The 24,801-nt window shown below is 39.6% G+C and overlaps 1 protein-coding gene across 2 annotated transcripts; it reads left to right on the plus strand.

Moving 5' to 3' along the window:
- The first annotated feature begins 3,896 nt into the window (after nt 1-3,896).
- On the plus strand, nt 3,897-24,718 carry bgnb (biglycan b). 2 transcript variants are annotated; one of them, XM_057363265.1, is made up of 8 exons: nt 3,897-5,343; nt 18,190-18,468; nt 21,109-21,221; nt 22,118-22,331; nt 22,457-22,567; nt 22,780-22,873; nt 23,270-23,408; nt 23,493-24,717. In XM_057363265.1, exons 2-8 carry the CDS (start codon nt 18,222-18,224, stop codon nt 23,688-23,690), a joined length of 1,116 nt encoding a protein of 371 aa, XP_057219248.1. In that variant the 5' UTR covers nt 3,897-5,343; nt 18,190-18,221; the 3' UTR covers nt 23,691-24,717. The 2 variants fall into 2 exon arrangements, with proteins under 2 accessions (XP_057219248.1, XP_057219249.1); XM_057363266.1 differs by lacking the exon at nt 3,897-5,343 and having other exon boundaries at nt 18,205-18,468; nt 23,493-24,718.
- The last annotated feature ends 83 nt before the right edge of the window (nt 24,719-24,801 follow it).

Raw genomic sequence — 24,801 nt, forward strand, 5'->3', positions numbered from 1 at the left:
GCAGTTGGTTTGTTTTGATTTAAGCCATAATAACTCAAAAAATACAGCTAACCAACACAATAAATAACAATAAAACATGATAACATAATGAAAACCATGATTTTAGATTTTTTTTAATTGGAGTTATCTCATTTTGGAACCAAACTCTAAAATAATTAAGAGATCATTCAAAATTAGCATTTAATTAGCATTTCTACATTTATTGTGGCCATTCTAGTCCGGTGTCTGTTGAACATTCTGTTGTCTGTTGATTTCAACATAATCAAAGTTCATGGAGTGACACAAAGTCATCCAACAGCAATGTGAAAGACTGACAGCATGACAAGACATGAAAACTGTTATAAAAGTTTTGAACTTTTCCTAAATACATACAAATATTACTGTTGTATTACTGTTGTGTACTTAAAAGTGAAATATGTACTTGATTTCTTTGCAGTATTTGAGGTCTGAAAAAATACAGAGCATTTTTTTTTTGCAAATAAATGCAAATAGACACAATATTTTTATTTGAAATCTGGGAGGAATATTGTTAGCGGTTCACAGAATGAAACTAAAATGATCATTTTACCTAAACACATACATATAAAGAGTAAATCCAGATAAACTGAAAATAATTTTGAAATGGTCTCTTAATTTTTTCCGTGTCTGTATATAGTTATTTTTAAAGCTGCTGCATAAATGTATGTGTGTACTATAGAATAAGAACCAGGTAATGCTTTTTTACAGTAATTCATTGCTTGGATTTCTCGCAGCTGTCACGTTGAGTGTATACTGTCTCTGGCTTGCTTTAAAAGTCGCAATGTATACTCACATCTTGTAAACATTGACCCCATCCATATCCTGTAAGCAAGAAAACAGCTGGACATTAAATACAGGAATGTTTGTGTTTGAAAAATGAACAACATATGAGATTACACATACACATCTCATACACTGTGTGTTGCAATCTAAATGTTTCTGTCTGCACCTAGTATGATAATAATAATATGATTTTAGGTATTTACCATTTTGCCTCTTGTAAAGCAAGTTTATTAAAAGAGTATGTGTTCTTGTAGCAGGGGGCAATAGAGAAAAAATACTCATAAAGAGCCGAGCACAGAGACGTACATTAAGCTGAGGATCTGCTGTACTGTACTGTATGTTTGTTCCACTCCAGCACATCCAGGCCACAGAAACCCTGAAGTTACCTGCCCTGGCATGACATTTCATTAACATGCACATGATCAAACCAAAACACTTCATGCTTAAAACCTCAATCTCTTTCATTTGTACCAAACATGCTCATAATCCCGTGCTTACTGTAGGATATACAGTAAATCCATTTTTTTATTATATTTTACTCTTCGATTTCTGTCTATTTTTACCATTTTCCTGGCAATGGCTCTCATAGTTCCAGACATCTGAGGGAGGTTTGAAAGATTCTGGTAATCCTACATGTCCCCTGTTTGGAGAACGCCATTCCTCTCCATTAGCCACACACACATAACAATGCATTGCTCACAAGTCAATTGCCCACACAGCTCATAAAAAACTTTCCTTGTAATATTAATTTTATATTTTCAGCATCGGTCTCTAAGGCCTGATTCATACCATTCGTAGGTAAAAAACATCTTACAGCATTTGCAGAGTGTGTATAGATGAAGTAACTGAAGCATATTTTCTGTCACTGAGCTATAAAGCAGAATAAAATAATTGAGTTAACCACTTATTCGTTGTTAGCTGTGAAGGGCAAAATATGTAAGCAGTTTATTACAATTTAGGTAAAGTTCCATGTAGATGAATAAAGATCTCGCTCCTGTAAATTCAATTTCATGACGATCAAGTTTGTTCTCAGAGGGTCATTCCTGAAAACCTTTTTATTATTGATGGTACTATTAAATATTTAAAGGGATAATTCATCCAAAAATCAACTTTGTGTGATTTTTTTACTCACCCACACGACGTTAAACATGTTTAGAGAACTTCCGAAGACGAAGAAGTGCTCTCGTGAACGCGCGCCATACACTGACAAGACAGAGGAGAATATATCGATTAAAGTCGGTATTTTGGTTTGTTTTTCGCACATAAAGCATTCTCGTCGCTTCAAAAAAATTCAACTGAGCCACTATGCGCGGATGGACCATTTTAACGATGTCTTTCTTTAGTACTTTTCTGGACCTTGGCAAAAACTGACACCATGGTTTCAATAAGGAAGCCTGGAAAGCTCTCGGGTGTCACCTAAATATCTTTATTTGTGCTCCGAAGACATGTTTGACGTCATGTGGGTGAGTAAAAAATCACACAAAGTTGATTTTGGGGTGAACTTCCACTTTAATGTACACTTCATTTATGCTGTCAGTGTGAAACAGGCACTATTGCTTCAGATTATGCAAAATATACCAGTGATCAACTCTCTCATCATTTTCAGAGCAATGGATGCATCACTATTTCCATAGACACTATTTCCATCACTTTCTTGAGTGTGGTTTAAAAAAAAGAGAGAGATGATAATGGTATTTCATAACGCCAACAAACAGCTGTCCCAGAACAACAATAAATGCATCTGGATCACAAAACACATTGCAGCTCACAATTTCTATTGTAACCAAAAGTTTAACGAAGCAACTCTTTTTTTCTAACTCCCAACTTTTACCTCCATAAGCACCACTGAGCTGGACGGCGCTGTTGGCTCTCTGTTTTGCACACAGACTAACCTTCATTCACCATAATTGTACAGTCATTTTGAAACATTGCATTACTGTCTTAGCAAGAAGCCACTACAACCAGCATGTTCTTGCTCATCATGTTTCTTCTGGGTTTCATGATAACATATCAGACGGTTATTTTATCTTCGGGGAGCGTATTTAAATACAATTTAATGGCATGTGTTATTTCAGGTCCATCAGAACATCTCTTCATCATTGTGACAATGTTGTGCGCCATGGTATCCCAGTTCAACTGCAGAAGACCCTTCTACATGGTCTGTATGGTGATGGCATCTACTCTTCTGATGGCATAAACTGACTGGCTCAGATTCCTTGGATTGAAAATTAGAGCTATGAGGATGTTTTTCTCTTTACCCAGAGGAGATCCATCTCATCCTTCATATCCTCTTTGGCCGGCTGACAAGCTCTGTTCTTTCTTCAATCAGCTTCAAGCTTTTTCATATGTAAAAACATATCCATTGAACGCAAGACGGACATACTGTATAGCACAGGCAAAGAAACATGCAAATTCAGATACTTTGCATCTTATTTCCCTTCTGGTTATTTAAGTAGTTTTTATAAACATGCTTTTTACAAAAACATTACTTGTGGGCATTTTGAGACCAGACAATTGCACTAATAATTTTAAGATATGTCAGTGCACGTTCTCTACAGTGTATTAACATTTATTTTAGTCTAGGACTGGTCTTAAAGGTGGGGTGTCCGATTTCTCTTAGCCGTTGTTGATGTTCAAATCACCAAAACAAACACACCCCTACCCCCATCTTTCGCTTTCGTCAGCGCTCGGCTCGGCTAATGTCCGTCCTGTGCATTGTGCACCTTACTGATGATTGGCTACAAGGTTGTTTTGGTACTCGGCCGACTCGGTTGTCTAAATCGTAATTCGGAAATCGGTTACCCCGCCTTTAAACGGATAGTTCCCCAAAAATGAAAATTATGTCATGATTTACACACCCTCAGATTGTTCCAAACCTGTACACATTTCTTTGCTCTGCTGAACACAAAGGAATATATTTGGAAGAATGTCTGTAAACAAACAGATCTCATCCCCCATTGACTCCAATAGTATTTATTCTCCCTACTATGGCAGTAAATGGGGGATCTGTTTGGTTACTGCATTCTTCCAAATACATCTTCCTTTGTGTTCAGCAGAACAAAAAAATATATACAAGTTTGGAACAATCTGAGGGTGAGTAAATGATGACAGAATTTTCTTTTTTGGGTGGAGAATCCCCTTAAATGAAGCAAGCACATGCACCTGCTTTCTGATTAACATTGACCTTAATATTACAAAAGCCCTTGACAAATACTGTATTTTAATTCATTGCTGGTCTGAATTAAATTAAAATTTTCTTTGTTTAACAGTGAAGCATCTTGTCCTTCTGCTGTTCTTCTTCTGCCCTCGTCCGGCTACACCGGCTTCCTGTGTTTGTTATTAGGAAGAAGGGGGCATCGGCCTAAAAACCCACCCACTGGACAGTGAACCCACAACAAAGACAGCGTGAGGCATTCCACACTTACAGAGAGTGAGAAGAAAATAAAACAAGTGAAAGAGATGACAGAAAGGAAACGGTGTTCGTGAGACAGAGGGTTTTTAAAGACAAAAAACCATTGTTTAGTAAGTTTGACTGGCCTCATAAGATGAAGTGGACACAAGAGGTGATAAACATGGGGAAGATGTGTAGAAAGGAAAAGAGAGTGTTATGATGGTGTGGCATTGGTATAGCACTTTGCAGTAGTATACCTTGCCTTTATGTTCAGGGCTGGGCAGAATATCTCAGTATCTCATCCACTAGCCCATTGATATGAGCAGATAAGTGATGCTAGAACAAATATGTCATATGCAACATGAAAGGACTGGATTGGGAACATGTACCAGTTTTCTGTTCTCATGCCTCCAGCTGCTGTTCCATGTGAGCTAGCCATGGCAACAGGATTAACCAAATGAATAACGGCACAGGTTGCCAATGCTAAATAGGAAACAGACCTTTCTGAGGATTTATATGGTTTAGATTTTCATAAATCATGAGGTTGAAAATGATATTCAACTGGTACTGTTAAAAAAAGTCATTCAAAACATTCACCACAAAATATACAGTATAGTTACCATTTCGAATTAACAATTTAAACTCTCTTAAAATATGAGCATGTTTCTACGACGATTTTACAGTGGCAGACATTATGGTTTCTCTGAAAATTTCTCACGTAGGCCTAAATGTTGAAAAAAGTTGAACTTTGATCATCAGTTTTTTATATGATATTAAACACATGGTTTGCTCGATTACACTTGACAGTATCAAAAATGCGGACGAAGTCATATGAATATTTTCCGAGTGCTGGTGGACATTACTCGGTGTCCATTTTTATGAGGGTGGTTGTCTTAAATTCGGGGCACTCAACCACCCCATCCCGCATGTGTTCGCCCACTTCCTCTGTGTTTATTACCACTGCAACTCTCCGACTTCCTGACAGACACAGACTTGATGATGAGAGGAGAGGGAGTTAGTGACAAACTCAGAGACAAACTCACAACAAAGAGAATATATGTCTGAAAGTGCGAAATTCAGAGACAAAATATTAAGCACTAGAGTATCAGGCGCAAGAGCGCAGCGTGGAAATAATACAGCTCAGTTAAAGGGTGAGTGAGATTTATTTTTCTTGATTTTCAGAAAGAAACTAAGTTTTGGTTAGAAGACTTCTTTACAAAAAACCGTCTCGGTCAAAACGTTCTCAGCTAAAGCGCGTATTAATCTTGTTATATGCGCTGAACATCCCAGCTCTTTTTGTTTTTAATTTTTGAATTCATAAATTGTATGCAAATTAATTTAGATGCATTTATGACTATTAAAGTGTTATGCTCTTCAAAGATGTCACTGCATAGGCTACATGTGATGTTTTCCCCATGTGTTTGCGCCAATTTGTTGCACTGTTGCATTTAGATGAATCGCTGAATGATGTAGGCTCTTAAGATAAAACGTTTGTAAATCGGCTAAATGAATGTAAATAGTGATCGTTAATATGATGATTAAGAGTTAATGTAGGCTACATGGGAAATATTTAGAGTTTTTAGAGAACTTTGTATGAATGCTTGTGAACGTTTTCATGTAAATAATTAAATAACCAAATAAATACCGTGTATACATCAAACTCTTCAAGTGTAGTCACAATGAAGCTCTTGTTGTAATGTCAATAAAGAAGCAACAGAGGCTTATTGCCTATTCTGCAATGCTTCTGTAGGCTATATAAAGTGGATGCAGTTTTTAAATGTGGACTCTGAGACTGACACTGGAGAGACAGATGCACAGCACAGGAAAGATACACGTTTAGATGTGAGTGATATAGAATAGACGGCTGTGAGTGACTGCACTCATGCACTGTATTTATCTTTCCTTGTGATGTTTGTGACCTGTATGAGGTTGTGACATCTTTCAATAATGTTCAATTCACGTGAATTCTGCAGTTCTTGAAATTACTTTACATTTTCCATCAGGATTTTCTTTTTACATTAATCCACTTAGGTCTTTAAAATGTTTTTTTATGGCACCCCAACTGTCAAAACTGGTAAAAGACAACCAAGCTGAGATGTGATTATAAGAGATAAAGCTTTTCTGTAAATCTGTCTTTCCCCCAGAATATCATTTATTTTAAAGGTAAATCATCATAATGCTGACAATGCTAAATGATATCCCATATAAAGCAAATGAAACTCATTTCTGGTTTGTCAGAAGAAGTACTTGAATATTACTGATGTGAGGGCAGTAAGACTTGACTCTGTTATCAGGTCTGACCTAATTGTTCCAGCTATATTCAAGTAAAGTGGTGACAGTGGTGACATTACAAAAGTTTTTGGGGGGGGGGTGACAGAAGTTAACAAATTACATACAAGCCAGCAGTTAATTCACTGCATAAGCATTAAACCATGAACCACCACTGCCTGTCAGGAGCGAGAGAGATAGAGAGAGAGAGAGAGAAAGAGAGAGAGAGAGAGAGAGAGAGAGAGAGAGAGAGAGAGAGAGAGAGAGAGAGAGAAGTAGCAGGTATGCATGCATACAATATAACTTGTTTGGTAATATATCTGACTTTTACTGTTAAACACTGAAGGCAAGTCGCACACTCTATGTGAAGCATTAAAGTTGTGATTTTGAGAAAAGTTCATATACAAAAGTACACCACAAATTCACCAAGGTCATGTGAGTTCATTGCAGTTAACCAAATAACTTGCAACTCCCATCTTTGGTAGTCATTTAGAAATGTGCCATCATTTTATTCCCTACCTTGGGTTGATGCAGACGGTTGTGTGTTAAACTGCATATAAGCTCCTGATAAGTGCTGACTGTGAGCTTTGGTTTCTCTACTGATGCTTTTGGCTCAGGCTGTGGCATAGGATTATGTTTGTGTCTGCTTATGTTTATGTGTGTTTGTTTTCCTTCTCTTTGTCAGGATGAAAATGGAATCAGTTTAGTGCTGTATGTGCTGAAAACTTAACTTTGAATGACTTTGGTGATTTGTAATTGTAAATCTCTTTCTTGACCTAAACCACTGATCTATATAAATGACTGGATTGCTAAACCAACGGCAGAAGGTGAAGCCACTGGAAGCGATCGCGCCGCCATCTTGGGATGCCCAACTGACAGAGAGCGCCATTGACTTACAGTCAAAATGACCATCTAAAATAACCCATTTTTCAGCTTATTAATCGCACAATATGTTTTTAGTTCACATGTGTGTCAACATTAATTGTTACTTCTGATGTTTTTCCAAAGTTTGTTTATTTTGAGCAGAATAGTGACATATAGAAATCAATGTATAGAAGGTCATTGTAAATGTTTAGAAATAAAGCTTCATGATTTAAAGAACACATACAACCTGTATTAATCAGTATTTAGATTTCAGAATAAGAACATTTGTCATATGTTGAGGTGTCTCATTAGTCTGCTGATCTGATATGTACGCTACTGTAATGAAAACTCACTCTATAGCTAGTAAGACGCGTAAATTCCCAACTTTAAATAATTAACCATTTACATGCTTAAGACATTTGCGTTATAAGAATGTACTTTGAGACTTTAGAAATAAAAAGAGTGACTGGTAAGTTACTGTTTTTTCATTAATATGTGATAACTCCCTATTAATTTAATAGAACGTTTGGGCATACCAACATGGCGGCGCGGTAGCATCAGTGTAATGACGTCATGAGCAATCCAGTCTTTTATATAGATCAGTGGTGTAAACACACTGTTTTTGGATTTTCAAACAGAATTGACAACCACATTACCACCTCTTGTGAACACACCCATTGACCCAGTGTGAAAGTGCTGAGAGCAACAGATTTCTGTTCTATAAAAACAGAACTTGCATATTATGGCGTTTTTCAAACTCCTTCGTAGAGAGAAAGATGCTGGGACTTGTATATAATTGTGCCTCATCCTTTCTCTTGCATTCCTCTGTCCCGTCCAAACCAGACCTTTTTTGGGGTGCACGGTATAATTTAGCCACTATTTTTACAAATGGGTACATTTTCTTCCCTGTTTGCTTTTTCCAGGTCAATAGAATTAAAAATGGCTGCTGCTTTCCCACGTGTTTGACTTTTAAGTGAAAGATGGGCAGACAATATGAGGAGAGTACACATAGGCCTAGTTGTTTATATGACAGGATAAAGAATGTGATTCCATTGGACGACGCTACAGGCTGTAATGGCTTCCTGGAAATGCCACTGCACAATGGTATTTAACAAACGTTTGCATCAGCTGTGTATGGTCCGTTTTGGGACCTGTCAGCCACGGTGACAAATTTTTCATGTATATGTCTCATTGTGAGCCTATTTCAAAGATCTTTGTATTGCTTCAGTTTAAATAACAAGGCTAAATGTTGTGAGAATGATTGATGATTGAGGAGTAGCCATGGTGATTAGCAAAAGCATCCCATGACATATGCTCATTACTCACACGGATAAAGGTTAAAGTGTTGTTGGATGATGTGTTTGATGGGGGAAATAAAAGACTCAGTAGGCACGTTTGGTTGAATAATGTTTGTGTGGGATCCCAGTCAAATTTCATTGTGGGAATTTTCACTGAATAAAAAACTACACTGTAAAACAAATTCAGTAAAAAAAACAGAAATTTTCCTCAGCTGGAGCGACAGAAATATACAGTAAAATTACAGGATGTAAGGAAAATGATACTTTTCCCCTGTGCTTATTATAAATTTGCGCTCTTTTGTGAAATTTACAGTTTTTGACCGTATTTCAAAATAAACTGTAAATAAATCTTGTTAAAAAAACACATTTTCTGGCAGCTGGGCTGTAAAATAACAGTTTTCCCTGTAAAATTGCATGTTTCCTGTAACGGTTTCAGCACCACCGGCCACGCCCCCCATGTCGTCACCACCAGCTCGCTTCACCCGTTCCCTCTCCCCGGAGTTCTGAACTCAGTTTCCCAGCATGCACCGCACATCCACCATTTTTGATTAGTCCACACCTGCATCACATCATCAGGATTCTATTTAAGTTTGCACCTTTTTGTTCTTCCCTGTTCAGTCTTGTTGTCTTCACTGCAATTCTTTACCCCGATAAGTATACTTACCTGTTTTTGAAATACTTACCTGTTTTTGGATATTCCTGTTTTTGAAATACTTACCTGTTTTTGGATATTCCTGTTTTTGAAATACTTACCTGTTTTTGGATATTCCTGTTTTTGAAATACTTACCTGTTTTTGGATATTCCTGTTTTTGAAATACTTACCTGTTTTTGGATATTCCTGTTTTTGAAATACTTACCTGTTTTTGGATATTCCTGTTTTTGAAATACTTACCTGTTTTTGGATATTCCTGTTTTTGAAATACTTACCTGTTTTTGGATATTCCTGTTTTTGAAATACTTACCTGTTTTTGGATATTCCTGTTTTTGAAATACTTACCTGTTTTTGGATATTCCTGTTTTTGAAATACTTACCTGTTTTTGGATATTCCTGTTTTTGAAATACTTACCTGTTTTTGGATATTCCTGTTTTTGAAATACTTACCTGTTTTTGGATATTCCTGTTTTTGAAATACTTACCTGTTTTTGGATATTCCTGTTTTTGAAATACTTACCTGTTTTTGGATATTCCTGTTTTTGAAATACTTACCTGTTTTTGGATATTCCTGTTTTTGAAATACTTACCTGTTTTTGGATATTCCTGTTTTTGAAATACTTACCTGTTTTTGGATATTCCTGTTTTTGAAATACTTACCTGTTTTTGGATATTCCTGTTTTTGAAATACTTACCTGTTTTTGGATATTCCTGTTTTTGAAATACTTACCTGTTTTTGGATATTCCTGTTTTTGAAATACTTACCTGTTTTTGGATATTCCTGTTTTTGAAATACTTACCTGTTTTTGGATATTCCTGTTTTTGAAATACTTACCTGTTTTTGGATATTCCTGTTTTTGAAATACTTACCTGTTTTTGGATATTCCTGTTTTTGAAATACTTACCTGTTTTTGGATATTCCTGTTTTTGAAATACTTACCTGTTTTTGGATATTCCTGTTTTTGAAATACTTACCTGTTTTTGGATATTCCTGTTTTTGAAATACTTACCTGTTTTTGGATATTCCTGTTTTTGAAATACTTACCTGTTTTTGGATATTCCTGTTTTTGAAATACTTACCTGTTTTTGGATATTCCTGTTTTTGAAATACTTACCTGTTTTTGGATATTCCTGTTTTTGAAATACTTACCTGTTTTTGGATATTCCTGTTTTTGAAATACTTACCTGTTTTTGGATATTCCTGTTTTTGAAATACTTACCTGTTTTTGGATATTCCTGTTTTTGAAATACTTACCTGTTTTTGGATATTCCTGTTTTTGAAATACTTACCTGTTTTTGGATATTCCTGTTTTTGAAATACTTACCTGTTTTTGGATATTCCTGTTTTTGAAATACTTACCTGTTTTTGGATATTCCTGTTTTTGAAATACTTACCTGTTTTTGGATATTCCTGTTTTTGAAATACTTACCTGTTTTTGGATATTCCTGTTTTTGAAATACTTACCTGTTTTTGGATATTCCTGTTTTTGAAATACTTACCTGTTTTTGGATATTCCTGTTTTTGAAATACTTACCTGTTTTTGGATATTCCTGTTTTTGAAATACTTACCTGTTTTTGGATATTCCTGTTTTTGAAATACTTACCTGTTTTTGGATATTCCTGTTTTTGAAATACTTACCTGTTTTTGGATATTCCTGTTTTTGAAATACTTACCTGTTTTTGGATATTCCTGTTTTTGAAATACTTACCTGTTTTTGGATATTCCTGTTTTTGAAATACTTACCTGTTTTTGGATATTCCTGTTTTTGAAATACTTACCTGTTTTTGGATATTCCTGTTTTTGAAATACTTACCTGTTTTTGGATATTCCTGTTTTTGAAATACTTACCTGTTTTTGGATATTCCTGTTTTTGAAATACTTACCTGTTTTTGGATATTCCTGTTTTTGAAATACTTACCTGTTTTTGGATATTCCTGTTTTTGAAATACTTACCTGTTTTTGGATATTCCTGTTTTTGAAATACTTACCTGTTTTTGGATATTCCTGTTTTTGAAATACTTACCTGTTTTTGGATATTCCTGTTTTTGAAATACTTACCTGTTTTTGGATATTCCTGTTTTTGAAATACTTACCTGTTTTTGGATATTCCTGTTTTTGAAATACTTACCTGTTTTTGGATATTCCTGTTTTTGAAATACTTACCTGTTTTTGGATATTCCTGTTTTTTGAAATACTTACCTGTTTTTGGATATTCCTGTTTTTGAAATAAACTCCTTTTTCTTATCTACCTCCGTGGTGTGCTCTCCGTCTACCAGAACCCTGACAGTAGACTGAACCACACACCATGACCACACCACAGACTTCTCCCGGTCCTTCACCTCCAGCTCCCTCTGATCCCCTCTCTGAACTGGTCACCCTACTCCGGAACCAACCCGCACCTGCACTCCTTCCGTCTAACCCACCATCGGCGTCTAGTCCCATGGCCCTACCCAACCGATATACTGGCTCCGTGGAGGAGTGTAGCGGGTTCTGTCTCCAATGTGAGCTCTACATACAGTTGCACCCCGGTCAATTCTCCACGGACAAATCCAAGGTAGCCTTCATCATCTCCCTCCTGAGCGGTAAGGCCCTGAACTGGGCATACGGGATTTGGCAGGCCGGAGGACCACTTACCACTAATCTGAAGTCTTTTCTTGAGCACTTTAAAGGGGTCTTTGGCCAAGCAATGGATTACCTTTCGGTGCACGATCTACTGCTGAGGCTTCGACAAGGACGCCTTTCAGTGGCGGATTATGCCCTCCAGTTCCGCACCCTTGCGGCGACCAGTGGATGGAATGAGCCGGCGCTTGTCTCGGTCTACCGCCAAGGGCTACAGAACTCGATCCGATTACACATGGCCATCTACGATGACTCGGTCGGTCTGGAGGCTCTCATACAACGATCCATTAGTATCGCCCAACGTCTGTCAGCCTGTTCGCCGTCATCACCCGGTACATTTCCTCCACGGGTTACGACCTCTGCTTCTCGGACTTCTTCAGACCCAGAACCCATGGATGTGGATCGTTTTCGACTATGTCCTGAGGAACGTACACGGAGGCGGAACCTTAACCTTTGTCTGTACTGTGGAGGGTCAGGTCATCGCCTAGCCGTCTGCCCCGTCCGTCCGGCTCGACCAGCGGTGAGTTCTATCCATACACCGGCCTCCTTACCTCACCTTGCTCTTACCCAAGTGGTCATTATTGCACCTAACTTCTCTGTTCCAGTCCATGCCCTGATTGACTCTGGAGCCGCCGGGAACTTCATTTCTCTGAATCTTCTTACTCAGTTGGGCTTCCCGCGCCTAAGGAACGAGAGGACCATGTTTGTGCAAGACATCCTAGGAAAACCGCTGGGCCGAGGTCGGATCACACACCATTCCCCACCCATCACCCTTCACATCTCTCCCAGGCATACGGAGAAGATCTCCTTCTGGGTACTGGAGGGGTCCACCTCCGATATCGTTCTGGGACGACCCTGGCTGATGGAACGTCAACCTATCGTGGACTGGCGCACTGGCATCATATCCGGATGGGCGGGTCGCCCCGCCAACACCAGGGTCCCGATCAAGGAGGAAACTTTCCTAAAACCGGTACTACCCATCCTAGCCACTACCGTCGAGAGTCCTGAGGTCCTCAACTCCGGGGAGGTTCCCGTAGATTATCGGTCGTTCCAGGACGTCTTCTCCAAGCTGAGGGCTACGGAGCTGCCTCCTCACCGGCCATGGGACTGCGCCATTGAGCTGCTGCCTGGGGCCACAATGCCCAAAGGAAAGATCTATTCCTTGTCCATCCCGGAGCAGAAGGCCATGGAGGAGTATATCGAGGAGGCATTACAACAAGGTTTCATCCGACCGTCTGTCTCCCCTGCCGCGTCAAGCTTCTTCTTCGTAGGGAAAAAGGATGGAGGTCTTCGTCCCTGCATAGACTATCGGGTTCTCAATCGTCACACCAAGCGCTTCGCCTATCCTCTTCCCCTGATACCTGCCGCCCTGGAACAGTTACGCCATGCCACATTGTTCACCAAGCTGGATCTAAGAAGCGCCTACAACCTGATTCGGATTCGCCCAGGTGACGAATGGAAAACGGCCTTTGTGACTCCCAACGGTCATTACGAATATAAGGTCATGCCCTTCGGCTTGGTGAACGCCCCAGCAGTGTTCCAGAGCTTTATGAATGAGATCTTCCGGGACCTGCTGGGGAAATTCGTTATAATTTACCTCGACGATATACTTATTTACTCCCGCTCTCGACCCGCTCACGTTACCCATGTCTCCATCGTCCTCCAACGCCTACGCCAACATAAACTATACCTGAAACTCGAGAAATGCCAGTTTCACCAATCCACCATACAATTTCTGGGTTATATCATCTCTTTCAACCAAGTTACCATGGATCAGGGGAAGGTGGAGGCGGTCCAGAACTGGTCACAACCCCATACGGTGAGGGAGATGCAGCGGTTTTTAGGATTTGCTAATTTCTACCGGCGCTTCATCGCTGGATTCAGCTCTATTGCAGCTCCCCTCACCGCCATGACTGGAAAAGGCTCGAGATCCCTGTCCTGGAATCCCGAAGCTCTCAAAGCTTTTGACCAGATGAAGCAAGCCTTCTGTACTGCTCCTACCCTACTTCTACCCGACCCAGACCTGCCTTTTCTCGTGGAAGTGGATGCCTCTTCGACCGGGGTAGGAGCGGTGCTCTCTCAGCGGCAGGGGAAGCCTCCTAGACTCCATCCATGTGCCTACTTCTCCCGCAAGCTATCCCCGGCGGAGTTAAACTACGACATCGGGAATAAAGAGCTCCTAGCCATCAAACTGGCTCTGGAAGAATGGCGACACTGGCTGGAGGGCGCGAACTATCCCTTCACCGTGATCACCGATCACCGTAACCTGGAGTACCTCAAAGAGGCCCGGAGGCTGAATTCTCGTCAGGCCCGTTGGGCACTCTTCTTCTCACGGTTCGACTTCAAAGTGACTTACCGACCTGGCTCGCAAAATGGCAAAGCTGATGCTCTCTCCAGACAACACTACGTCACCCCAGATTTAACCGAACCTGAACCAGTGCTTCCTCCAGCCCTGTTCGTCTGCCCCATCCAGTGGGCCCTCGACCGGGACATCGCTGAACTCCAACACCCTACTCCGCCGGGAGGTCCCGAGGGTAGGATCTTTGTGCCATCCGAGCTCCGCACTACCCTCGTGGACTCTGCTCATTCTGTTCCGGGATCAGGACACCCAGGCAGACAGCGCACCCTCTCGCTCATCTCCGCCCGATACTGGTGGCCTGGGATGACTCAGGACATCGCCCGATTCGTCAAAGGATGCTCAGTCTGCGCCATCGCAAAGACACCACGTCGCCTGCCGGAGGGAAAACTACTCCCATTGCCCATACCCCAACGACCGTGGTCTCACCTCGCAGTGGACTTTATCACCGACCTGCCCCTGTCTGACACATTCACCTGTATCCTGGTGGCAGTGGATAGGTTCTCCAAAGCATGCAAGTTGATTCCCCTCACTCAGCTCCCCACTGCACTAGAGACGGCTGAGGCCCTGTTTACCCATGTGTTTCGCAATTACGGGCTTCCTGAAGACGTTGTGTCAGACAGGGGTCCCCAATTCATCTCCCGGGTCTGGAAGGCCTTCTTCGGAATACTGAACATCTCGGTGAGCTTGACCTCCGGATATCACCCTCAGGCGAACGGCCAGGCTGAGCGGAAGATACAGGACATCGGGAGGTACCTGAGATCATACTGCCATACTCACCAACACAGCTGGCACCGTTTCCTACCCTGGGCGGAGTACGCCCAAAACTCCCTTCGACAGACCTCAACCGGTCTCACCCCGTTTCAGTGTATCCTAGGATATCAACCTCCCCTGTTCCCCTGGTCTGGAGAACCCTCATCGGTGCCAGCTGTCGATCACTGGTTTCGGGAGAGCGAGAGGGTCTGGGACTCAGCTCACCACCACCTCCAGCAGGCTATCCGCAGGCAGAAGCTCCATGCGGACGCCCGAAGATCCCCAAACCCCCAGTATGCTCCAGGGCAACGGGTCTGGTTGTCCACAAGGGACTTACGCCTGCGACAACCCTGCCGGAAGCTGAGTCCCAAATACATCGGACCATTCCTCATCACTCGACAGATCAATCCCGTCACCTTCCGCCTCCAGCTGCCCAAACACTACCGGATCTCCCCCTCCTTTCACGTTTCCCTTCTCAAACCCTTTATTACTCCTGTTTCTGTTTCCTCTACAGACCCTGCTGTAACAACAGATCTGCCTCCTCCTCCACCACCTCTGGACGCCGCCCAACAGATCTTCAGGGTAGAGGAGATCATGGACTCCAGGAGACGGGGAGGTCACCTCGAGTACCTAATCAACTGGGAGGGCTACGGACCTGAAGAACAATCCTGGGTACCACGGATTGACATTCTAGACCAAGCACTCCTACGAGAGTTCCACCAAACCCATCCTGAACGTCCGGGTCCTCGACTTCGAGGTCGACCCCGTCACCCTGGTAGGTCCGCTGGAGCGGACCATGGAGGAGGGGGTACTGTAACGGTTTCAGCACCACCGGCCACGCCCCCCATGTCGTCACCGCCAGCTCGCTTCACCCGTTCCCTCTCCCCGGAGTTCTGAACTCAGTTTCCCAGCATGCACCGCACATCCACCATTTTTGATTAGTCCACACCTGCATCACATCATCAGGATTCTATTTAAGTTTGCACCTTTTTGTTCTTCCCTGTTCAGTCTTGTTGTCTTCACTGCAATTCTATACCCCGATAAGTATACTTGCCTGTTTTTGGATATTCCTGTTTTTTGAAATAAACTCCTTTTTCTTATCTACCTCTGTGGTGTGCTCTCCGTCTACCAGAACCCTGACAGCGTTCTATTATCGCATCCGGTGTAGACGCGGTGTAAAGAGTTTTTCTGAGTTTCTCCATTATAAAAAACATATCTTCTAACATCTCTTGGTCATCGTCATGTGTTTCTCCTCAGCATGTATAGGGAACAACTTGGATTACACTATGGTAAGAATGTGGCAAATCATTAAAGAGTCACTTGAGGAACTCTTGTGTAGACTGTCAACTTCACTTAAATCATTTTGCTCTCCAGCTAAGATTTGTAAGGTTGCTGTATTCTGAAGTCGTTGTAGATTCCTTAGTTTTTGCCATAAAAATCACATTTAGTGATTTAACATGATTTGAATGTGCATGATTCAGAGTCTTAGTTCAGGATGAAGATTTAATGTACGACAAACGTTGGCTTTCATTTTAGCTCGTGGTTAAATCAGGTTTATCTTGAGGGCTAAGGTTAAGCCAGGAACCAACAGTTTAGCTGGATTTGAAGCTTACACCATTTTGGTATCAGTGGGGTCTCCCTGTGTGTTCTGCAAACCCCAAATCCTTAACCACATCTCAGCCCCACCTTAGTGATGACATCACAAGACTCAGCTGGAGCTCAGAAATGACATCATGTGCCATCCCCACCCATCCATTCAGACTTATGCACTCGCACACACACTCACATACTGCCAGAAATATTCCCTCCTTACTCCTTCCTGTCTAATGAATGGCTTGTTTTAAAAGGTCAGGGTGAGTTTTTCCACCACCACACACTGTCTGACCAGATCTGTCCTACAGACACACATGCACACAGACGTTTACACTGTCTGTTTATTTTCCACTGTTTATAACATTTTTGCAACATCAGTGAATGAGACCTCAAATTAAAGTTAATACGTAATCTCTGTAAAATCTAATACAATGACCAGAAGTCTATAAGGGGTGCATATGATGCCCAGTTAGCACATGCAGCACAAACGACTGTTCATTCACACTGTAGAGTCCCTGTGTAAACAACCACACAACAGACAGTCTCCATAATGATTGATTTCACATCCCTTGCCATATTTCACAACTGAATTTAAATGCACATGTGTTGTGTGTAACAGCACATGTGTTAAGTGTATAGGCATGAATCCAACAAACCACATGATAATTTGTTAACTCAAAGGTCTTTTGGTCTGTTTTGGTCATGTCACATACAACTGCTCATGTTTTTATAAATTTTTGGTCATATATGAATTTATAATAGAATTAATCTGTATTACTAAATAAATGAATAAGTGCTTTTAAATCCTACATTTAACATCACGCCACTACATTTTAACTACTGTTAAAATTGTTGAGATGCTGCCTTTGGTGTTTTCTCACCTTTTGGGCAGATTTGTAGAATATTTGAATATGAATGAAGCACATTGTTGGTTCAGGGCCTGTGCTAAGTGTCAAAGATTGCACAGTGTTGTACAGGAAGGGCACGTCCAGTGATGAATGATGTGCTTATATTTAGATGGCAATGTTACAATGTCATCTCAGCAAACTCTCAATCCTTCTTTCATCCCTTTTCTCTCATTTACTTTGTAAGACAGTCTAAATCTTCATAAAAAGAGCTGTTTGCAGGTTCCAAAATTAACTTTTTCTTTTTCTGTGTATTTTTATCTGGCATAAAATTGTATTTTGCATTATTTTTTATAAAGAAACTATTTTGTTCCAATGACAACGGGGTTATTGGTATAACAAACACAAAGGAAAATAATGTAAACATCTAGCAAGTTTTAGATTAGGCCTATTACATTAGAGTTACCATAAACGCCATTTTATAATAACATTATCAGCCAACCAGTTACAGTAATTGTTTACTTGCCAAAGCTACACATTGTGTTCAATTTGAAACCTGGATTTAATGTTTAAAGCAGCCGAATTATTTCTCATTTTACAGTCGTATTCTTCAAACGCAGAACACATTGTCCTCATTAGCAGGGATAACAGTACATAATAGAGACATTGTATGCTAATATGAGTCATTTGTTTTAAGACTTACATAAGTCTCTTTCTCTCCCTCTTTTTCTGTCCTCATCCTGTAGGTCATTGAGTGTAAGTCTCATCATCTGCAGTCATGTTCTCCAGTCTCTCTCTTCTGCTGCTGTTGCATATCTGCAGCCTGACGGTTTCCTCACTGGCCCTGCCCTTTGAGCAGAGAGGATTCTGGGACTTTGCCATGGATGGCAATGGGGGAGATCTGACGTCGGTAATGATGAGAGATGAAGAAGGTTCAGGGATGGAGGAAGAGCTGCCACCAGACGTGCCCTTATGTCCTTTTGGATGTCACTGCCAGCTTCATGTGGTCCAATGCTCAGACCTTAGTGAGTATGTCACTGTGGGTGTGTTTGCCTCAGATATACACACCTGCTTAAAGCATGAATAAGCAGAGCAATGAACCAAATAAAGGCTAGTTCACCCCAAAATTAAGATATTTATATATTTATATAATAAGAAGGTATTTTTAAGAATGTTGGTAACCGAACAAAGGCGATACCCATTCACTTCCATTGTTTGGACTCAAAACCAAATCAATGGGTATTGCCTTTGTACAATTACCAACATTCTTCAAAATATCTTTTGTGCTCTGTGGAAGAAAGAAAGTCACACACATTTAAAATGACAAGATGGTGAGTAAATGATGACAATTTTCATTTTTGGGTGAACAATTCTTTTAAGTTTTATGATTTTGTCCTGAAGGTAGTCTGGGGGAAAAGCAGACTTCTTGTTTGAAGGAAACTTGCTTGAAGTCCATGAGTTTTGTGTTGTTTTTGTGACGCACACAGGATGTATCACAGGAAGAAAGTGTGAGAGGGAGAAAGAGAGGCACATCATCTGAATGTCTTATGTTTATTTCAAAATGGCTGAAAGAAAGCAGGTCACTATCTATCAACAACAGAATCCATTAAGGGCAAAAATGGATGTTCTAAATATGACAGGCACTTCACTTCAGTGTGATTGTTTGAAGCTGCTCTGTTTTCATTTCCACAAACAGAAAAAAACATTACTGATTTGTTACGTAATATAAGGCATTTACATTGTGATTAGAATTCAAGGCAAAGTTGTTGTTGTTTTTCAGAAAGACTTAAAGAATAATCACAGTTCTTATTATAAATACAAACTGTGGTCTGTCTGTCTTTCTGTCTCCCGCCAAGTCTGTCCAAATTATGCTCTTCAACTTCTAAAACCATTGAACTGACAGTCAACAGGAGCTCAGGAATTCAAAGCTTATTATTTTAAATATATGCATTCATTTTTAGTTCATGGGTCTGACTGAGTTTGTGCATTCACGTGCATTTTATCATAGAGGATTTGTTTTTGTTTTCTTCTATTTTTCTAGTGTTGCGTGTCACTTTTGTTTAGGGTTGTGGATTTTATATAAAACTGAAAAATACAGGCTTCGCTTTAAATGGCCCTTTATATGGTTCCTTACGCAGTTTTGAATAATTCCTTGTAATACATCGATTGGTTGTGTTTTCTCTTTTTTCCTCAGCGTCTGGAAGTTGTTGTGTCATAGGCTCTAATTGAAGTTGAGTTTTATTCATAACATATGTTTAGGCTCATATTTATTTGGTGGTTATCATGCCTCTATCATTGTACAATTTGTTTATATTTAGGAGTGTAGATGTGTGTAACGCTGTGGTTGAAGGCTGACGTGGTCTGGACAGCTGGTGGACGTCAGCTTTAATCTGGAGGTTTGGCTTAGTTTCTGTCACTGCTTGATGATGTCATTCACAGAGCACTTGTTGGTTTAAGTGGCAGGTGAGGAAAACAGGAAATCATCTTTAATTTAAAAACCTGCAAAGACTGGCAGACTTTTAAAGCTGTTCGGGATAGAAACCACCAGAAACATTTTTCTTGGCCATGTGATGATGACTATAAATCAGTGATGGGGCTATAAATTTGTCTTTATTGTGGGGGGCCTCATTATAAAAATGTTTTCCTGGACGCTGTTCATTCAAATGACAGCCCTGGCTCTTGAAGATATCCCGTGGAGGTGTTCATTGTACAAACACGCAAACAACCAGAACTTCTCGTCTACTTTGAGACAATTCAGACACTGACAGTCAAAAAGTATTTCATAAATTAAACTTGCTTTAAAAAACAAATATAAGCTTAATATTTATCATGCTCGAAAGGCTTAGATTATAAATGCATTTTCCTTTTTTATTTTTACAAACCAAGGAAGGGAGGACTAACCATAGGACCACTAGAAAAACTCATATTGATAGACCAATAATATGAATATTTTTGAAAAATAAATATCCCCTGTGGTTATGGCTCTGTACCAGTGAAATGTATTTTGTGGTAATTGACACCAGGCCCTGGATGCTGTTGAAAGAGTTTATGCTGTATAGAATCCAGAATGTCCCTTTAATGTGTTGAATACCTCTTCTAGTGATTTCACTCCCCCCCTACTGAGCAGAAAGCGGGCTTAGCAGTTGCGGTTTGCAAGAGCATTAATGGCTGGAGGGGAACAGAGGTCGAACCCAGCCTAGTATAAATTATTGGGCTCTGCTGGATATCATGATGAATCATTGCACTGATTTAGACTCTTGGACACTGGACTGGTAAAACAGACACAATTTTGGATTTGTGCTTTTGATGCGGTTCTGGTGTAATTTAGATCTAGTTTGTGATGTGGTCCGAGTGTGGCAGATTCTAAAGTGCTTATACATACTGGAGTGGACGTATACGAAGATGATGTGAATGTCAGCTGTTGGGATGCTCAATAAACAAACTTTTGGACACAATAACTAGTTATGATTTCTTGGAGATATTCTGTTCAATTTTCTTTTGATGTTTTGATGACACAAAGGAAATCCTGTCTTGGAAGACTCACAGAAATCTAAACCAAATGGCGAGCTAATGATCTGTCCCTGTCTTTGTAAACAGATTTGTATACAGAGATGTACATTTGGATGTCGTAAACTGGTGTATAAACATTTTATCTTTTTGTTTAGGTTTGACTGTGGTCCCCAAGGAAATTCCCAAAGACACCAAACTACTGGACTTACAGAATAACCGCATCACAGAACTGAAGGAAAATGACTTCAAGGGACTTGCGAACCTTTATGTAAGACACATTCTGATCGGAGCAATAAAGGTGGACCAGTAATAAAATAAAATGAAAGAATAATAAAGGAATTCTTTATTTACAATGAATAATTGAGAAAAAAAAGACTGCTGTATGACAAAAATCATTTTAATTCTAAGAAAATAATGCTGAAAATAACTGATATACTATAACAGATATACTAGCATTTTGGGATCAAAATAAGAGTATGTCTGTTTTCGAAAACTTGTTTCGCAGAAAAAAAAGAGTTTATAATATTATAACTCATTGGATGTTTTTTTTTTTTCCGTCTGTTAATGCATGCCAGTCTCAATGCTTAATTCTTTACTTGTTTGTTCACCATTGCCTGATACAGCCAAAAAGTGTGTTAGCCAAATATTTAGCTTTTGCTAAGTGCTTTATTTAATTCTTTAATGCTGACATACACCATTTAGCTGTATTTAGTTTTAATATTTAGATTTTAAAGTTTATATTTAGGACATTTTTCAAGAAAAGTGATTTCAAAACATTTTTAATGCATATTTAGGCTAACTCTTGAGACATTTCACAGTCAGCTATGTCACCCATTCATTTGGCACTTTATACAAAAAGTCTGACAGGATGTTAAAGCTGTCTCTAAAGAAGAATGCTCCTGTAGTTCTGGACACATGACTGTACCAAACTGAATGTTTAAGTTTCCTTCTTAATACTTGGAATAACTATTCTCAATATTTATGCAGTCTATCCCAGACCAAACAAAATATTTAACATGGCCTAGAAGTACAAGAGATTAAGTTATTAATATAAAATTTCTTTTTATGTGCATTTTCCATGGTCATTCTGATATTAAGGATGTTTTTTAAAGTTGCCATGACCCAACAGAACCTCAAATAAAACCTCTCACTTTTTCTCCCCAGGCCCTGTCGCTGGTCAACAACAAGATCTCCAAAGTCCACCCAAAAGCCTTCACACCCCTCCTACACTTAAAAAAGCTTTATTTTTCGAGAAACCTCCTGACAGTGGTGCCCAGGAACCTGCCCCCATCCCTGGTAGAGCTGCGCATTCATGAGAACCGTATTAAGACAGTTCCAGAGGGGACGTTCTCTCGTCTGGGCAGCATGAACTGCATCGGTTTGTATGCACGCTTGCCATTATGTGGTATAGAGGTCACAGTCTGACCAAACCATTTCCTTTTTTAGATGGAGCCTGCTGGTTTTTGTGATGGGATATTCTGTCTGATGTTGGTCTTCTTATAGAGATGGGCGGGAACCCTATTCAGAACAGCGGCTTTGAGCCCGGTGCTTTTAAAGGCCTGAAACTCAACTACCTGCGCATCTCTGAGGCCAAACTTACTGGAATACCTAAAGGTGATTAATTTTAATAAAAAGTTATTAAACGGATTGTCAAAGGAAGGTGCATGCTAACTTTAAAGAAGAACATTTGGATAAGGACCTTGATTTGATTGTCCTTTATACAGTTTTGAACATAAATGAGCTTTGTAATAAATCACCATTTGCATGATTTAAAATGTTGGTGAATGTGGTGTTAAATTCAGTAATATAATGATGGATTTTCATAGATCTTCCTGACAGTCTTCATGAGCTTCATCTGGACAGTAACCAAATCCAAGCCATCGAACTAGAAGACCTGAAACGCTATAAACACTTGCACAGGTGGGTTACGTGAGTCTGAACTCGCCTCATACTCACAATCCACTCCTTATAATGCATTTGGCCCTGTCTGTGGGACCTTTCTGAGGCAACGGCGCCACCTTGTGTCTGAAATCTCAAGGACATATGCATTAAAACAGTCCCTAACCCTAATCCAGACCAAATACAGATTATAGATTACAAAGGCAAAATTAAACCATTGTAAAAAATATTTTTTGTACCAAACACAGATATTTTTTATCATATCATATTTTCAAGACCCCCTGAAAATGTACAATCAAATAAATATTCACATTACCAGTCATTAAAAAGTTCGTAAAACCAAGTTTATATGCAATTATACATCACCATCTATTGTCTATTGTTTATTCATTGTTGTGCTTGTCCTCATTTCCTCAGGTTGGGTTTGGGTCACAATCACATTCGCATGATTGAGAATGGCAGTCTATCGTACGTACAAAATCTGAGGGAGCTCCATTTAGATAACAATCGCCTGACCCGTGTCCCGAAGGGTCTGCCGGAGATGAAGTACCTTCAGGTGATGAACATCTGATCAGATACAATATCAAGCCAATGACCATCCACACATGCACACCATTCAATTGTGATTCTTTTCTTTCAGGTGGTCTACCTTCATTCAAACAACATTAGCCAGGTGGACGTCAATGACTTCTGTCCTCGAGGTTTTGGCATAAAGAGAAGCTTTTACAATGGCATTAGTCTTTATGGTAACCCAGTTTACTACTGGGAGGTGCAGCCTGCTACTTTCCGCTGCGTTACTGACCGATTGGCCATTCAGTTCGGAAACTACAAGAAATAAAGGATGTGGGAGATATTTGGGAACGAATAATGCTGGAAATGAAACCAAACAGACAAAAATGGGCTGAAATGAGAAGGGTGTGTGGGGGCCAGTTGCATTTCGAAATAATTTCTACAGCGTATCTTTGGATGTTTTTGTGATGTCTAAGGAGAAAAGTAGAATATTGGGTCTAATTGGATTTTCTAAAACAAATGGCGAGAATTGGCAAGGCTCTGGCTCGATTAAAAACAGAATAATGACCGAATGAATAATGACAATAATGTTTCGTACAGCAAGCGTTTAAAAGTCTTACCAATATTTTATCAATTTAAGGGCTCTTTGTTTGATCTAGTAATATTGATATGTATTGTTATAATGATTATTATTTTATATTTGTTTGTTTTATTATTATTGGTAAAGTTTGGAGGTACTGTTGAAATGGTACGGTTGAATCTAGATTTTAAATTCACTTTGCTTAATAATTGTTCTTCTGTGTTGTCAAGATTCTTCCTTTTGTGGCTTTGCCTTGCTTTAGGAGCCTTATTGTTGAAAAACTTTAAATCAATGGGGGAAATGTTTGCAGCACGCTTTAAAGAGACAAGCACAGTATTCACGTTCAGATTAATTCAACCAAAGGCCTCATGTCCTTTCCAAACACTTTTGGTTTTGAGGCTGATTAAAAAAAGGACTGTATTGTATTATTATTTTGCACAGTTTCTTTATAAATTCAAAATCGTATCATTTTTTGCTGAATTTGGCAGTGATACTGGATGCATATACACTGCCGAAATTTGCAATAAAGAATCTATCGGCTTGACTACAGGTGGAGGTACATCATGCTGTGACTAATAAAACTTGAGTTAACATGAGTTTAATGTGTTCAGTGGAGTAAAACAGTTGCAATGTTCTCTTTTGTTAAAAAAAGAACAGGTCTCTTATTTTATCAATAAAGCCGAATATTGATTGATTTGATGATGATCAGCACAATGTCTTTTTGTGATTGTTTTTTTTTTCAATCACAAGACATTCCCCACTTCAATTATTTTATAATTATCACTTAATTGTTTTATTAAGCTAGACATGATTGCCTATCTAGGCTAAAAATAAAAAAATGTAACTGGTAATAAATCAC

The sequence above is a fragment of the Triplophysa rosa genome, linkage group LG21 (genome assembly GCF_024868665.1).
Source record: "Triplophysa rosa linkage group LG21, Trosa_1v2, whole genome shotgun sequence".
Classification (NCBI taxonomy): Eukaryota; Metazoa; Chordata; class Actinopteri; order Cypriniformes; family Nemacheilidae; genus Triplophysa; species Triplophysa rosa.

What these genes read in the sequence shown, in the direction of transcription:
- bgnb (XM_057363265.1), top strand. Translation starts at nt 18,222, where the DNA reads ATGTTCTCCAGTCTCTCTCTTCTGCTGCTGTTGCATATCTGCAGCCTG. An exon ending in GGGCAGCATGAACTGCATCG is followed by an intron (nt 22,332 to 22,456) that starts GTTTGTATGCAC and finishes GTCTTCTTATAG; the next exon opens with AGATGGGCGGGAACCCTATT. An exon ending in ACTTACTGGAATACCTAAAG is followed by an intron (nt 22,568 to 22,779) that starts GTGATTAATTTT and finishes GGATTTTCATAG; the next exon opens with ATCTTCCTGACAGTCTTCAT.